The sequence below is a fragment of the Macrotis lagotis genome, chromosome 6 (genome assembly GCF_037893015.1).
Source record: "Macrotis lagotis isolate mMagLag1 chromosome 6, bilby.v1.9.chrom.fasta, whole genome shotgun sequence".
NCBI lineage: Eukaryota > Metazoa > Chordata > Mammalia > Peramelemorphia > Peramelidae > Macrotis > Macrotis lagotis.
Window position 1 is genome coordinate 88901226 of NC_133663.1, and position 16185 is coordinate 88917410.

Sequence of the window (16185 nt, forward strand, 5' to 3'; positions counted from 1 at the left end):
TTATTTATTATATGCATTAAAACATTGTGTCTTTATGCATTTTATGCATTTACGAACATTATTCTGAGAAGGGGTCCATAGATTTCAGTAAATTTGGCAAAGGGATCCATTCTATGAAACAGGTTTAGGCTCTCTGATCTAATTCAGATTCCTTATTTTATAGATGAGGAAGTCAGGGCTCAGAGAGATTAAGTGATATCCATAGTCACAAAGCATCTAAATAATATAGTCAGAATTTGAATTCAGATTCTTTGCCTCCAACTGCAGAAAACTCTTCACATCAGGATCATTTTTAGTAGAAGTTCATTTGTTTGCTGGGGAAATCATTCTTTCCATTAATTCATAGGACCATAGGTTCAGATCTAAAAAGGGGTTTATTCACTTTGTGAAGGCTAGGGATTTTGATGAGAGGACTTTAAATTTAGAGATGGAAAGCCCTTAGACACCATTCTACATCCATCATTTTCCAGACAAGGAAACTGAAGTGATTTGTCCAAGGTCCTGCAGGTTGCAAGAGAGAAGAATCAAGTCTGGAACCCGGATCCTCTCACTCCAAAACCAACACTGCACCAGGCTGGGAGGGCTTCAGGTTCTCTCAATACCTAATGAAGCAGCTTCCCACAATAAGACAACAAGCCTGTCCCACACATTGCTGTTTCCCATTCAGTAACAAATGGGGGATACTTTGTTATTGCTTGTCAATCAAGAATCAAGGAGCATGTGGGTGGCACTTGGTTATGTATAAATTCAGAGTGTCCACTCTCAAATCACAGGCATTTCTCTCAATAGTTTGAAGGCATGTGCAGAGAAGTGACCACCAATAGCCCCCCTCAGCAGTCAAGATGGCTCCCCCAAAAGGTTCAAATGATGCAATGATGATGGCAATAGTCATCATTTTTTCAGTACTCTTTCTAAAAGCAAACATATGGCTCTTCATGAGATTTTCATGAGTTGATATGTGCATTATTCCATGAATGAATGAATGGATGGATGGATGGATGAAAAACATGTTAAATTCTTACTTTCTGTCAGACACATCATTGGAACTGAGGATTTATATTTTGTACAAATTTAAAACCACGTGATAATCCCTACTACATTTTAATGGGGAAAAACAATAACTTATATTGGGGAGTGATTGCTAGGATAGAGAGTTTTGTTCCCAAGAATCAAAGGGATTGTGAGTGGAGCCTAAACTATAAACAGTGTCAATTAGATAGGGCTCTGAGCAAAGAAAGGATTTGGTGGCATAGAGGGAATAGAAGGTGGATAAACCTAGAAAAGCATTCAGTAAGATTTCATCTTGCCCACCCCTAGTAGCAATGAGCATTCTCTTCTATGTTGCATGGTGATTTGTATTGGGGGGGGTGTTGTTTATTTTGTTTATTTTAGGAAAATTTTACAGCTCAGGGAAATGAAGAAATGCAAGCCTAATTCCAAGTCCGTGAATTTAGGTACCCCAGACATGCAGACAAGTAGTTCTTTACAGAGCTATATTCATGCTATCCCTGAAAAAGATGATAAATGAAAGTCCCTTTGAGTCTACCTCCAAGTTAGCTGTGTAAGTGACAGTGGATCTTGGATCCTGCCATACTTTTAAAAAACAGTAGAGGATCATGATGATACATTGGCTGGAAGTCCCTCAGATATTTTCACTGTGTTTTAGTGTTTATGATTTACACCCAAGCTGAGGAGCTGGACCCATTACCCTCAACTCCCTCACTCCATCCTACTCTGGTCTCATGAACTTCAAAAAAGTCTTCAAAGTCTGGAAAGAGCAGTCTCTGTTTGCCTTCCTTCGACTGTACATGATTTTCAGTGGAAAATATTCCCAGGTTCAAATAGGATCTTGGCAGATGAAATCCTTTTCTATATCTCCCCACCTGTGAAAGTGTGTTTTCTTTTGACATCTGAGCCCCCTTTCTCAGTCTCTCTCTCTCTCTCTCTCTCTCTCTCTCTCTCTCTCTCTCTCTCTCTCTCTAATGTTTCCTTCTATGTGCTTTCTGTGACTTCAGTGAAGCAAAAAGAACAGGGCCTTGGCTAATTAGTCTCTGATCAAATAATGCCGGTTATTGTAATTGGTCATTGTCCGAAGATGCTGAGTTCTTCTCTAGCCTCTGGGTTGCCTGGCACAGCTTAGTTAGCTAACTATTCTGGGAATGTCCCTATTATCTGTTTTTCTTTGCAAATGAAACTGGGGTTTGTTGAAAGCTGGTAATAAAAGTCTGCCCTGGTCTGAGCTGAGGCTGCGCAGAGAGGGCCTGGGAAAGCATGACCTCCATGAATCAAGTGCCCCCCACCCAAAATAGCCACTCAATGATGTCTAGTTTCTATGTGGATGAGAAGAATACACCCACAAGGTTTTCTTGCTAGCTAACACTCCCTTCTCTAAGGATCTAGTGCTCAACGGAGAGGACACAAAACAGATTTAATGACCGAAAGCATTGAGGGTAAAATGGTTATACAGAAAAACTAACAGACTCACAGACAAGCTTCCTATCAATTGCCTTCTGCATTTCCATGGTGTCTACTGTCGAAAGATTCAGGTGCTCAGTGATACTACTGGCAGCTAGGTCCAGTTCTCTCTTTGGTCTCTACTTAGAAACAGGATGTTCTAGGTGATTTACCTGTTCCAGATGACCTGAAGACTTTGGGGCTTACTCATCAGGAACCACTCTGGAAAAGGAATTCCAAAGAATGATTAAAAATGAAATGGATAGGGGGAAACACCCTCCCTCACCAAAAAAAAAAAACAACTAATCCTATGCCAATAACATTCTTTAAGGCATTGCCAACTATTTTAAGAACCATTCTAAAGGCTTTGGAGAAAGAATCACTAAATACTGAATTAGCTAACAAGAAATTCTCAAACACCAACTCTATGCAGAAGGCTGTCCTGAATGCTGTAAGGATTTCAAAAAAAATTAGTCAAAGAAACATTTATTTATGTCTACTATGTGCTAAACTGAGTTCAAGGTATTAAGGACTACCGGGGAGGGGAAGGGGGGGGGGGGGAAATGAACATCTCTTGTCTCAAGGGAAGGAAAAGAGAGTCAAAATGTGCATATCTAAGTATATGACAAATATATACTTGTAACAAGTGGGAGAAACTAATATATAAGATCATTAACCTAAAAAGTCTTCCAATTTTGTTGCTGGAATAAAATCCACACATATTAAAAGACATGAGTTCTATTGCAGGCAAAAATAGCAATAATATCAGTGATAAATGAAATAAGAGTTTAAGAGAAGGAAGAGAGAAGGGAATAAGCAATTATACAATGCCTATTATATATATATATATATACAAATTAATATATAATTAATACATAGAGTTAGGCACTAAACTAAGCACTTTTTACAAATATTATCTCATTTGATTCTTACAATAATCCTGTAAGATCCATATTTTACAGTGGGATAAACTGAGGCAAGTAGCAATTAAATGACTTCCCCAAGATCATCCAGCTATTGTCTGAGGCTAGATTTGAATTTAGGTCTTCCTGAGTCCTGGTCTGGGCTCTGTCTTCTGTGCCTCTACCTCCCTTTAGGCAATGCAATAAGATGAGGCAAGTTTGGGGAGTGATCTTATTACCTTGTGTTCATATGATCAACTCTCAATGTCTTGCACTAATGGAAAGTTGTTCTGGTAGGGATAACCTCAAATGGATAATCAGAAAATAATTTTTATTTGCCTTTGGCAAATGTTTGGAACTGACATTTAAATATGGATGAGCACTGATATTTACATAATGCTTTAAAAGTTTTCAAAGACTTTTTTGTATGTTATTAGTTTCTCAACAAACATATGAAGTGGGTATAGTATTAATTTTACATTTACAGTATTTACAATTTATACAATTTACAGATGAGGAAACTGAGGTTCAGAGATTAAATGGCTTCTCCATGATCACACAGCTAATTGATATGAGAAATAGGATTTGAACTCATATTTTTCAGATTCTGGGTCCTGTGCTCTAAAACCACACTGATGGGAAAAGAGGGAATGGATGGGTTGCAATCTGTGCTGAGAGCAGAAATGCTCACAACAAGGAATTTATAGATCTATTGAAAAGATTTTTCCAATAGTTGGGGAATTTGTAACCAAAAAACTAAAAACTATACTGCAATGATCAATTTTCAATGTTCTCACTGTTACTCCCTCATTTTTCTTCCCAAGTTAAATTATGTTGTATATTTACAACTTTTTCTTTAATAACATTGTTCCCATGCCAATTCCATAAATACTCATTTATTTCCTAGAATGACATAAATACAATAACTTAAATTCTCATTCCTTCCCTTTTTCTTCTTCTCTATTCTTCCCTCAAAACCTTATAGGCTGGATTTCTGTTACAGTCTGATACTATTTCTTTTATTGTATGCTCAGACATACAATTACGCCTTACATTATCCTCGAGACCTCTAAGACTTTCTTCTTCCCTTGCCCCCAACACTTTTCTCTAACCTCGTGTTTTTTATGCTCACCCTTCCTCTTCACTTCTACAAATTTCATCTGCATCTAGATCTTCTTGCCTTTTTTTGTACTCTTCCTTTTTGACCTTTCCCCTCCTTTCCTTCCTCTCTCTTCCTCCTCCTCATTGTATCTTCAGATGAGGCATTTATTCCAAAGCAGAGAACTTTGGCTTCTTTCCTCTTTTCCTGCCTTTGTGGTGCATCTTTTGTTCCTTTTCTAGCTACTATCTCAGATTTCAAGTGACAGAAGGTGAGTGGGGGAGGTAGAGAAGAAAATGATCTTTATTCCCCCTATCTCTTCTGGAAAGGCCTTACACCATCCTTCAGAAGCAGTAAAGAGATAGTTGGAGAAATAAATTTAAATTCTGCAAAAACAGTTTAATATCATGTATAAGTTAACAGAACTAGAACTTAGATGTCCTAAAGTCCCCAAATTAACTTTTTGTTCTTTTCACTATCATGGGCCAAGTATAGTTGATGTTATTTAGTCATTTCAGTCACGTCTAACTCTTTGAGATCCTATTTGGGGTTTTCTTGGTAAAGTTACTGGAGTAAATTTACCATTTCCTTCTCCAGCTCATTTTACAGCTAAGGAAACTGAGGCAAAAAAGGTTAAGTGATTTGCCCAGAATCACATGACTAGTATGTATCCAGACCACTGCACCACTTGCCCTAGATCAGAGGAGGCAGTTAATAAATGCTTATTGGTTGATTAATTCTATATGCTTATACTAAGAGTATATGCCATTTGATTTCTCATCTATAAAAGGCAGAATTAAAGCAGGTCTTGAATTGCCTTCTGGCACAAAGATCATTAGAGTTGGTTAAAAACTGAGATTTGCAAGTGACCAAACTGAGCCGAGTAAATCCGAGGCTTGGATAATTGCTTTAAGTTCATACTTACAGAATTTCCTTGGCCAGTCGATGGAGTGACAGCATTTATAAAAACGCTATTCTCCAAATCTCCTGGCATGAATTCAATATTTCCAAAGAGGACAATCCGGGTATGCAAGTTATTGAGAGAGAAAGGGCCCTCAACCTGTCTTTCAAGCTCCAAACTTAATGACTCACCATATTTTCACTAGACAGCCTTTCCCCTACTTTCCCCTACCAGTATCATGAAAATGATATATTTTCTGAATATGAGCCTTTTTAAAATAAGAACTAAATACCATTGAGCTGAAGCAATGTTCTTTTAAGTTTAATTTTGTATCATCTGTAATAAAGAACTATGTTTTTACTTGGTATTCCCAAGGAGAGTACCACAGTAAAAAAGTAACTTGAAGTTACATTGAGTTGAAAGGGTCTGTGGAGGCTAAATAAATTCATAGATTTAGAGCTGGAGGGAACTTCAGAGGCCAATTCCCTTATTTTATAGATTAGTGAAATGAACTTGCAAGTTTATGTGACCTGCCCAGAGTCACACAAAGTATCACAGTTACTGACTGACTCATTAAGTATTAAAGGTAGAATTTGAATGCATAATCTTTTGAGCTCAGAATCCTCTTTCTATTATATGATGGGATAGGCCTTATCTATATAACTTGAACCTTCTATAATATCTCTGACATGTGGCTGTCCAGCCTCCCTTTAACGATCATTAGTTTTAGGGAACTCATGATCCTTCAAGGCAATATATTCCATTTTTAGGCAACCCTAATTATTAAAGAGGTTTCCTCACATTGAGATGAGATCTGCCTCCTGTATGCTAGAACTAGCTCATATTGGTGTGTAAAAGTAGATTGTTAAATTTTCAATGATAGTATTTGCACTTCTGGAATTCACAAGTGCTTCCTATCAGAATTTAATTTATTTTGTCTCTAGATTTAATAAAATGATGGGGGAAATGTTAATAATGCAGAGTAAACTTGAATGTGTTATCTCTCTCTCTCTCTCTCTCTCTCTCTCTCTATATATATATATATATATGCATTTTTTGGAGGGAGAGACAGTTGTTAGCCATTCACCAGCAAACCTCTGAAAACACAATTCTGGTTCACAGGATACCTATGGCTCAGTCATGGTCATGGGACCCATTTATTCTCTTTAAAAATTAAGCATAAAATGAGTTACTCTTTTTTAAAAAAATATTGCAACTAATGAAACAGAAGCATGATATCAAAAGCAGAACCCAATTCTCATAAATTCTTTCAGCAAAAGGAAGGCTTTATTTTTCCCGATGATGACTAAATGCTTCCTGAAATTACATTTTTGAACCCCAAAGCCCAGTACATCACAGAGGCTGAATAAATATTTGTAAGTTTCTTAATTAACTATGAAATATTTTCCTCCTAGGTCTGTCTAATACTTAGGATAAACTGAGGCACAGAGAAATTGACCTAAGATCTGGGAAGCACAATCATGGTTTTTAGATGCCAAAGTTTTTGTCTTGCAATAGACCTCCCTCCCATTCCCATGGAGACAGCCCAATGCAAAGTGACCTTGCATCTCTCATATTGATTTTTCCTGTAGTTAAACAGCTCCAATCAATGAGAGAATGCTCCCCAAACAGGTAAGTGTTTTTACCCAGCACCATTCCAGGAGAAATTGATTCTTCTGTTTTCAGCATCTAAAAATAACAGGTCTGTATGTGGCTTCCTCTACCCGCTCATTCCATCACAATTATTTTGTAGTAAATCACTGGTGTGAGACTTTTGCTTCTTTCCTTTACCTTCCAAATCTTTTCTTCAGGATTCTCATTGAGTACAAATGGAAATTCTAAGGAGAGACTCAGAAAATTTGCAAAAGGGAACTAATCTACAAATGAAAGCTTTGATTAGAACACTGAAATGAAAACAGAGATAGGACTGTTCCAAACTTAACAAAGGCTATATTTTATATAAATGTTGAAGTCAAATTCACAATTAATCAAAACATGGTTACTGCTTTATCTACAGACACTTGCTGATTAGTGGCTAACGTTAACTTAGCTTTGGATTCTGCTTAGAACATTTTCCAGTTACCATGGATTTGTCACAATAGCCTGAGGGTTATCTTACTGAACTATGTCTCCCAGTATTCTCAAATGCAAGACATTCTTGAGATACCATATATTTGAGCAGTTGATAATGTTCTTGCTCTTCTTGGACTATCTTAAACAGTAATTTTTTAAAAAAAGGACAACAAACTAATCAAAACAACCCTTTAGACTGCTGTAAAGTGCATGTATGTATGTATGTATATCAGAAAGTTTTGTTAAAGCTGAGGTAGTACAATGAAAATATGTGGCTTATTTGTGTCTGCCTTAGCAGCTGCTATCATTCTTGGTTAGATAGGATTGTTTGGCTTCTCCATGGCTTGTAGTCTCTTCTTGGATAGTTAGGATGCCAAAGTATTCTCAGGTCATATTGAAGAAGGTATTCTTTGGAATGATTTTCCTTTAAAGATTTAAAATCAACTTTCTTGAGGCATCAGAAAATTGTATTAGGAAATTCATGGCAAATAACTGAAGACTTGAAAGTTGCTTCTAAAGAATTGTGAACGCTTTATAGTATAAAAGAAAATAAATTGGATTCAAAGTCAGAAGATGTGAATTTGAACCCTGACTCCCCTACCTACTGAAAAACTACGGCCTCTTTGGATCTTTAGGGTTTTGCTTTGGGTCTCATTTTCATCACCTGTAACATGGGAAGTTTTGTAAATACAAATGCAAATGTAAAACTGTAAGATCCTCATGATCCTATCTGTTCAAAGGATGAGGAAATGAGAAGGAATCCTAGGTTTAGTATCCTGGCATCCCTGTTGTCTTCCAAAGGGAATCCTGCTTTTTAATATATTGACATTCTCAAGAATCATACTAACTCTTGGACATATCACTATAGCTAAAAGTCCATTCACTCCACAAATTTGTTTTTAATCTAAGGATAAAAAATTGCAAGTTTTGATAACCAAATGAAAATTCCTTGAGGAGGGGGAAGCTAGGTTGCGTAGTGGATAAAGCACTGACCCTGGAGTCAGGAGGACCTGAGTTCAAATTCAGTCTCAGACACTTAATAATTATCTAGCAGTGTGGCCTTGACCAAACCACTTAATCTCATTGCCTTGCAAAAACAAAAAAATAATTCCTTGAAGATAGGAGTTATGCTATATTTGTCTTTGTAGCCCTGGAACTTAGAACAGTGGTTTATGAATGATAGGATCAAGTGGTTTATGAATGATAGGCTCATACATTTAGAACTGAGAGGGACATGAGAAATTATCCTTGCCCAGCATCTCCATTTTACAGACAAGGAAATGATATGACCTTCCTTGATATGACGTGAGAATATTTTGACATTCCAACCATATAAAAAGAATTTATAAGTCTTGGTACTGCTAAACTATCCCAGTACATAATAGCATAGTTGCTTTTATTTAAAGAGCAAGGAAGTCCATCTACTCAAGAAAGGTAGCAGCTGCTGTGATAGACACAACAGGTCACATATTTTCATAGTGCTTTCTCAACTTTATGAAAATATTTGGATCTGTCAATAGTCATATATACAATGAGCACTTTAAAATACTAGTTGAATAGAGTTTATTTGATGGGGAATAACAAAGATACAGTTACCAAAACACTATTGAGATGCCTTTAATATAACACTAGAGGGTCCAATGGAAGATACTTCTTTTCAGAGTTTAATAGAGCATGAAGCTATCTTGGAAACTGAACCAGCACCATAGTTTAGTCCCAAAGCACCTCCCTGGGCTAGGAAAGATCTTGGCTGTTTTCTTCAAAAAATCATTTTACCTGCTTTTGATTTGCTACTATTTCTTCTCAACTCTAAGATCATACTCAGTATAAACTAATAATTGCCACCAAATAAATTAAAGATGAGAAAACTAAAAATAAATGTAGGAACTAGGAGAAACTATTAATGAAGATCAAAGTGGAATGTGTATCTAAATTAATTTCAGTGACTGATTTGGGGAATGGGTTAATAAAGATGTTAATAGTAACTCCCCAGGAGCTTTTTTGCTAAGCTCTAGGACTGAAATAGTAATGAGCCGCAATCATGGTTCATAGCATCTCAAATGCTGGGACCTTCATTAGCATCTAGGAGGGAAGGCTGCTGGAATTCTAAGTTGAGTTTAGAAAACTATGATTCAACTGCTAGGGAATTTTAGAAACCTGTTACCAAAATGTCTTAATCATTTTAGGGCAGAGATTCTAAAAGCCAGTGTGGACTGAAGGGCACAGACCATAAAGTAGACTTTCTGATCCTAAGATTTAGGCCTCTCTTTGTTTAAATTACCCAAAATTGTTATAAATACCTGTTTAAGAACACAATATAGTGAAGACTCAACAAATGATGACAATAGCACATTTGTTTTTAGAATATTTACCAGTTACCTCTCTGATGCCTAGCAAAATGTAGAAAAGACAATAATATACAGCTTTCCAAGAGGGAAAGAGAGAGACAGACAAAGAGAGAGAGAGAGAGAGAGAGAGAGAGAGAGACAGAGACAGAGACAGAGACAGAGAGACAGAGAGAGAGAGAGAGACACAGAGACAGACACAGAGAGGACAGAGACAGGGAAAGAGACTAAGAGACAGAGCGAGTGAGCGAGCGAGAGGGAGAGAGAGACAGGGACAGAGACTAAGAGATAGAGACAGAAAGATAGAGACAGAGACATACAAAGACAGAGAGATAGAGACAGAGAGAGTGAGACAGAGACAAAGACAAAGAGATAGAGACACAGAAAGTGAGACAGAGACAAAGATAGAAACAGACAGAGACAGAGAAAGACATAGTCAGAGAGACAGAGACAGACAGAGAGAAACAGAGAGAGAGAGACAGGGAGTGGAGTGAGAGAGAGTGAGCAGATGAAGTTTAATTCATAGTAGAACTCAGAATATCTAGTAGTATCCAGAAAAAATAGAGCTCCTTCCAGAGGAACCCAGGTTAGGACAAAAGCTACATTTGTCATGTTCTTCATTAAACTTGGATCAAGGTGACAAGGACAATTAATTAGTTTCATGGGATCATCAAAAGAAGTTGGAGGCAAAATTACCAGCTACTCACATTGATCTGATGTTGAGATTTGAAGTCAATGTAAGCCTGGGATATCAGACTGGCTTCGAAATTTCAAAGTTTACCAGGAATTCTTAACCAAATAGATGACTACTAGTTTTTTTAAAAAGATATATTGCTAATTGTATTTCAATACAATTAGTTTCCTTTGTTTTCTAATGTATTTTATTTTATGGATTTAAAAATATTATTCTGAGAAGGGTTTTTTAGATTTCAGTAGACTATACAGGCATCTAGAATACAAGAAAAGGTTAGGAACCTTGTTTTAGACCAAGGCAAGGAATGATAAAAATAAGGTCAGTAGTGCAGGGGCAGGAGTTGATATCTAGTGAATAGTAAGGCACTAACTTGGTGGGTGGGAACTAAAGGAAGTGGAATAAGAGATAAAAGTACTTGGAGGCATCAGATCTCAAACAAGTCATCCCAAATACTAAATTTCCCCATCAGGCACAAAGACTTGGATTTCCTAGTAGCATCATATAACTTATAGATTCACAGAATTTAAGAATTGGAAGGGTTCTTGGTGGCCATGTAATTCAACTCATATATGAAAAGAACCCCCATATCTAGTCATCCATCCTATTCTTTAAAACCTCCAAGGAGGAGAAACTACTTCTCCAGGGAGCCCATTTCATTGTTGGACAACTATAATTAAGAATTTATTTTTCTGTCATCAAATTTAAATTTGCTTCTGAAACCCCTACCCATTGTTACTAGTTTTGTACTTTCCCCCATCAGCACCACTGACCCCAGGCCCCTCTTCTCCAGGTTAACATCCCCATTTCCTTCAACTGATCCTCATATATCACAGACTCAAGACCCTTTATCATCCTAAGTTGCCTTCTTGGTTTGTTGTGTTGTGGCAGCCAAAAAACTAAATATGATTTGAAGTTACACAAGGAGATGATTTAAGGTTACATACTCTGACTCCTTTGGCGTCTTTAGCTTATCAATGCCCTTCTGAAGTCAGGATGCTCAGCACTGAACACAATACTCCAAAGGAGCCAGAGTATGTAACCTTAAATCATCTCCCTATATAACTTCAAATCATATTTAGCTTTTTGTCTACCACATCACACTTCAGCCTCATAAAGAGCTTGTAATCCATTAAGACCCCACTAAAATCTCTATATCTTTTTCAGAACATCTACTGTCTCTGCTTCCCTCCCCATTCTCCATCATTTACTTGTGAAATTGATTTTTTAACCCAAGTACACATTCTTTTACATTTATGCCTATTGAATTTCATTTTACTATGGAATATTATATTATTATGTTCCAGCTTATTAAAAATCCTTTTGTTAGTCAATATATATTTATTAAGAGTCTATTATGTGCTAAGTGCTGAGGAAACAGAAAGGTAAAAGAGAGTTTCTGTTCTTGAAGGGCTTACAGACTAATGAGGGAAACAATATGCAAATAACTTATAGACTAGTTATATTTAAAATATTCAATAGAGGGCAGGCACCAGAATTAAAAAGGATTGGGAAGACTTCCTGTATAAAATGTGATTTTATCTGGGACTTGATGGAAACCAGGGAAGCCAGGAGGCAAAGGTGAGAAAGAAGAACATTCTAGGAATGGGGGCAACCAAGGAAAATACCTAGATTGGGGAGATGGAGTCTGTTGAGAAATGGCAATGAGGCAAGTGTCACCAGATTGCAGACATGCAAGAATTGAGGGGTGGGGGCAAAGCACTAAAATGTAAGAAGTCTGGAAAGGTGAGGAGTGCCTAGATTATAAAGGGCTTCAAATGCCAAAGAGGATTTTATGTTTGATCCTGCAGTCACTGAGCTTTATTGAGAGTGGGCAGTGTTTATGATATGGTGAGATCCTTGATTAAGGAAGATTATGTTGACAGATGAGTGAAGGATGGACTGGAGAGGGGAGACACCTATGGCAAACAATCAACCCACAAACAGGCTACTGTTATTACTCAGATGTAAAAAGATGAGAACCAACACCACGGTGGTAACAGTGCCTGAGGAAAGAAGGGGATTATTGGGGGACAGCTAGTGGCATAGAGCACTGGCCCTGAAGTCAGGAGAACCTGAGTTCAAATCCAACCTCAGATACTTAACACTTACTTAGCTGTGTGACCTTGGGCAAATCACTTAACCCATTGCCTTACCAAAACAAAAAAGAACAAAAAAAAAAGAAAGAAAAGAAGGGGATGGATATGAGAGATGTTACAAAAAGAAAGTAGAAGATTTTGGCAACTGATTGTATATGGGGGGTGGTAGGAGAGAGAATGAGGAGTCAAATTTTGAGCCTTGGTGACTAGGAACATGGTTGCACCCTTAGCAATAATAGGAAAGCTAGTAAGAAGAAAGACTTTGGGAGAAAAGATAATAAGTTCAGCTTTTTACATGTGACATGTAAGATGTCTCCTGGATATCTAGTTCTAGATGTCTAATTAGCATTCATTGATGCATGTCTGGAGGTCATCAGTCCTATTAGAGAAAGATAAGTAGATCTGTTTTGGATCCTGAACTGTCATTCACTGTGATAATTTAATTAATGCCAATAGTTAAAATAGCCCTTTTTTGTGATGTCTGTGAATACCACTGTACTAATAGACCATTCCAGACAGCTATTAGGCAGCTTGGGAACTACAAATCTGATTGCATTCACATGTACAACCACACACAGAGATGGTCCAAACCCTTTGGGCTCAGAGCAATATAGCTCTTTATCATCATAATAGGAACTTTCATCATTTTAAATTTCAATCTTTATCTGTCCTATGGAGAGCAAAACATCCATACTGGAATTCAGATCAGAACTGAACCTTCTGAGAGTGGAGGCTTTGACAAGCTGCCATCTGATACCATCTGGAAATTGCTGGCTATTTCTTGCTTCCATCTTGTGGTAGAAAGCTGAAACACAAGAAAGGAATCTGGGAGCCTGGTATAGGTAGGATTCCCTTTGCCTTTCTCTTCATTTGATTTCTCAGAGCCTTTTGTAGAAAAAAACAAAAACAAAAAAAACCCATCAAAACCAAAAGCAAACAAGTAAACAAACAAAAAAAAAAGCCAAACAACAATAACAACCAAAAAAAACCACCAAACTGTTTCCAGGCCTTCAGCTTTCCACCAAATTCTCCCCATTTGAAAACTTCTAGGGTGAAAGTTTCCTTCTTCTAATCATCGAAAGAGGACCAACCAGGATAATCCTGATCTCCCTTGTTGCTGATCTCATGTCTCCAATCAGTCATGACTTTAGATACTCCTCTAAAAGTTCCAAAGACTCTGGGGACTAGACCCCTTTCTCTATGGGAACAAGCATCAAAGAGACAAGAATAAAATGCTTTGTACACATCAGGAACTAATTGCCAATTTGGCAAATGCATTGACTAATGTCATTCACTGTTATTTCTAAATCCTCTCCTGTCCTTGACCCCCACTATCTTGATGTAAACTTGGAACCATTAGTGGAGAAGGATAAAGTCTTCTGGTACCACGAATGGAATTGAGAGGGATTTAAATTCAGAGCTTTTGAGTGTGGTGAAATGAACTCAGCAGTACATTAATTCTAGGATTTGCGCTCACCCAGCATGAGAGCTTTCAAAAACCATGTTTAAGGAAGCAAACAGAGCTACTACCAAGCCTTTCAGAGGAAGCAAAAGAAGTCGGACAAAACAAGTGAGTACAAATAAAAACTGCAACTGTGCTGGAATGAGCTAGGAAGGAAAAAAGGACTTTCTTTCCCAAAAAAGATTCGCATAGGGGATAGTGACAGTACACCCTGCAGAAGGTTGGGAAGCTTTGGCTGCATCTCCAAACTGCCCCCGCTTTTGGCTGGCAGAACTGGGTCAGGGTGGCATCTGGACAAAATACCATAGGAAAGAAAATTTGGAAAACCAAAGCTGGACACCAGCACCGTTGAAGTAGAAATTACACACACACACACACACACACACACACACACAAAACCATACACCCTAATTTTCTCCCAACGTTGACTGTTTTTCATGTTCCCAAGAAAGGTAAGTCTTAGTTTGGTTAGCAGCTCTCTTTTCCTTGAGACTTTCTCTTCATTAGTTCTAACTGGTTCTTCCAGTCCCTCCCTGTGTGAGACATGATCGGATCAATACTCTTCAAATGTATAATGTACTGAGAGCCATATCTCCTCTTGGAATGAAGCCTCTTGGTCCCCAAAGGAGAGGTAGGGAGAGCCAAAGTGCAAAGTCAGGTTATTCCTTGGGGAAAAGGATTGGGGGGCGGGGAGGTACTTTGTAAATAAAAAGGGGAGTTTAGAAACCCTAAAGTTAAATGAATACCCTACCAAAATTCTGTATTAGCAAGTTTTCATGAGGAAAAAGTTTGAGTTTGCTTCAAACACCTGGATTTCTTTCTCTAAACCAACTTTCCTGCACCCACCCATCCTCCTGTTCCTCCTGGAATTATTTAGATTTTTTAGCATCTTCAGATTCTGAGATGATAAACTCCCACTCCTATCCCATGCCATCCTTGTTTCTTTCCTGCCAATTCCTCATAATCTAAATTCAAGAAAACCCCAATTCTTCCCCAGTCCTGTTCCCCTCCCCCTACCACTACAGACTGGTTAGGTCTAGAGACGACACATTCCCAGTTCTCCCCGCCAGTTTGATTAATGTGTCTTGGCTAATTGTGTGAAAGATGGCAGTCCTTTAGCAAGTGTGACCAGTTTATTGTTCAGCCAATCACGGGAGCCTCGGTTAGCATGTGAAAGGGGTGGGGGGAGGGGGGAAGGGTGAGTGTTTCATCGGCTGAGTCAAAGGAGGAGCATTTTGGGGGGTCACAGGGCAACACCCACTTCTTTGAGGGGATGTTACTATGCTCTACTAAACCTGTAAACCTCTTACTCAAAGCACTTTTTTCTCCTCCCTCCTTTTTCAAGTAGATCTTTTTTTCCCATGGTGCAAGCAAGCAAGACACTGGCTAGTCTGCAGACGGATTTCACGTTCCAGGGTTTTTAATATTTCACTTTTATATTTCGGTTAGAGAATGATCCTGCTGAGAGGCTGGGAATCCGTGCTCATCAGATCCCCTCACTGACACTTGGATATATTGCTCTGAAAGCTATCCCAGGAGAAAACATTAAACAAAAAAAAAGGCCTACTTTTCAAAGCCTACTTCTCAATCTGCCCACATCAAAATAAGACAACTGGCCCTTTGAAGTTGAGGACACAGACTTCTCAGCCGGCTTCCAAAAAAAAAAGAAAGAAAGAAAAGAAAGAAAGAAAGAAAAAGAGAAGGAAAAGGAAAAAGGAAAGGAAAAAGAAAGAGAGGGAAAAAAAGGAAAGGAGAAAGAAATGAGTCTTTTAAATTGTATACCCTTCTCACCTTGCCCACATCAAAATCAGGGACAGTAGCTCTTTAAATCATGGCCAGAAAACCTTGCAACTTAATTCTATTAATAAAGGTCATCAAGAGAGCAGGGAAAAAGTGATTTGCCATCCTATTCTGCCCTGTTAGCCAGTACAAAAGTCCGTTCTTAAGCTGTGTCCTGTACTGAATATCTGAATATCTGAATATCCATACCAAAGATTGGTTTTCTGGCTACAAACCAATATCCCATCCTGTACTGTCTATCAGTCCTGAAGTTCGGTTTTCTAGTTACAAATCAATATCTTGAAGTTCGTTTTTCTGGTTACAAATCAATATCAAAATGGAAGGAGCTGAGTTCGTGGTAGAAGAAGGACCAGTGGTGG

General features: G+C 38.0%; 1 protein-coding gene across 3 annotated transcripts in view; it reads right to left on the reverse strand.

Moving 5' to 3' along the window:
- Nucleotides 1-16185, reverse strand: part of CDK15 (cyclin dependent kinase 15) — an 84204-nt gene that overhangs the window by 39708 nt on the left and 28311 nt on the right. Inside the window, exons 6-7 of one of the 3 annotated variants that reach the window (XM_074191636.1) lie at nt 13282-13449; nt 2628-2676 (exon numbers count right to left, since the gene is read on the reverse strand). In XM_074191636.1, coding sequence (XP_074047737.1) covers nt 2628-2676; nt 13282-13449 — 217 coding nt within the window. The remainder of the gene's footprint in view (nt 1-2627; nt 2677-13281; nt 13450-16185) is intronic. The other 2 variants (XM_074191638.1, XM_074191637.1) reach the window with 2 other exon arrangements.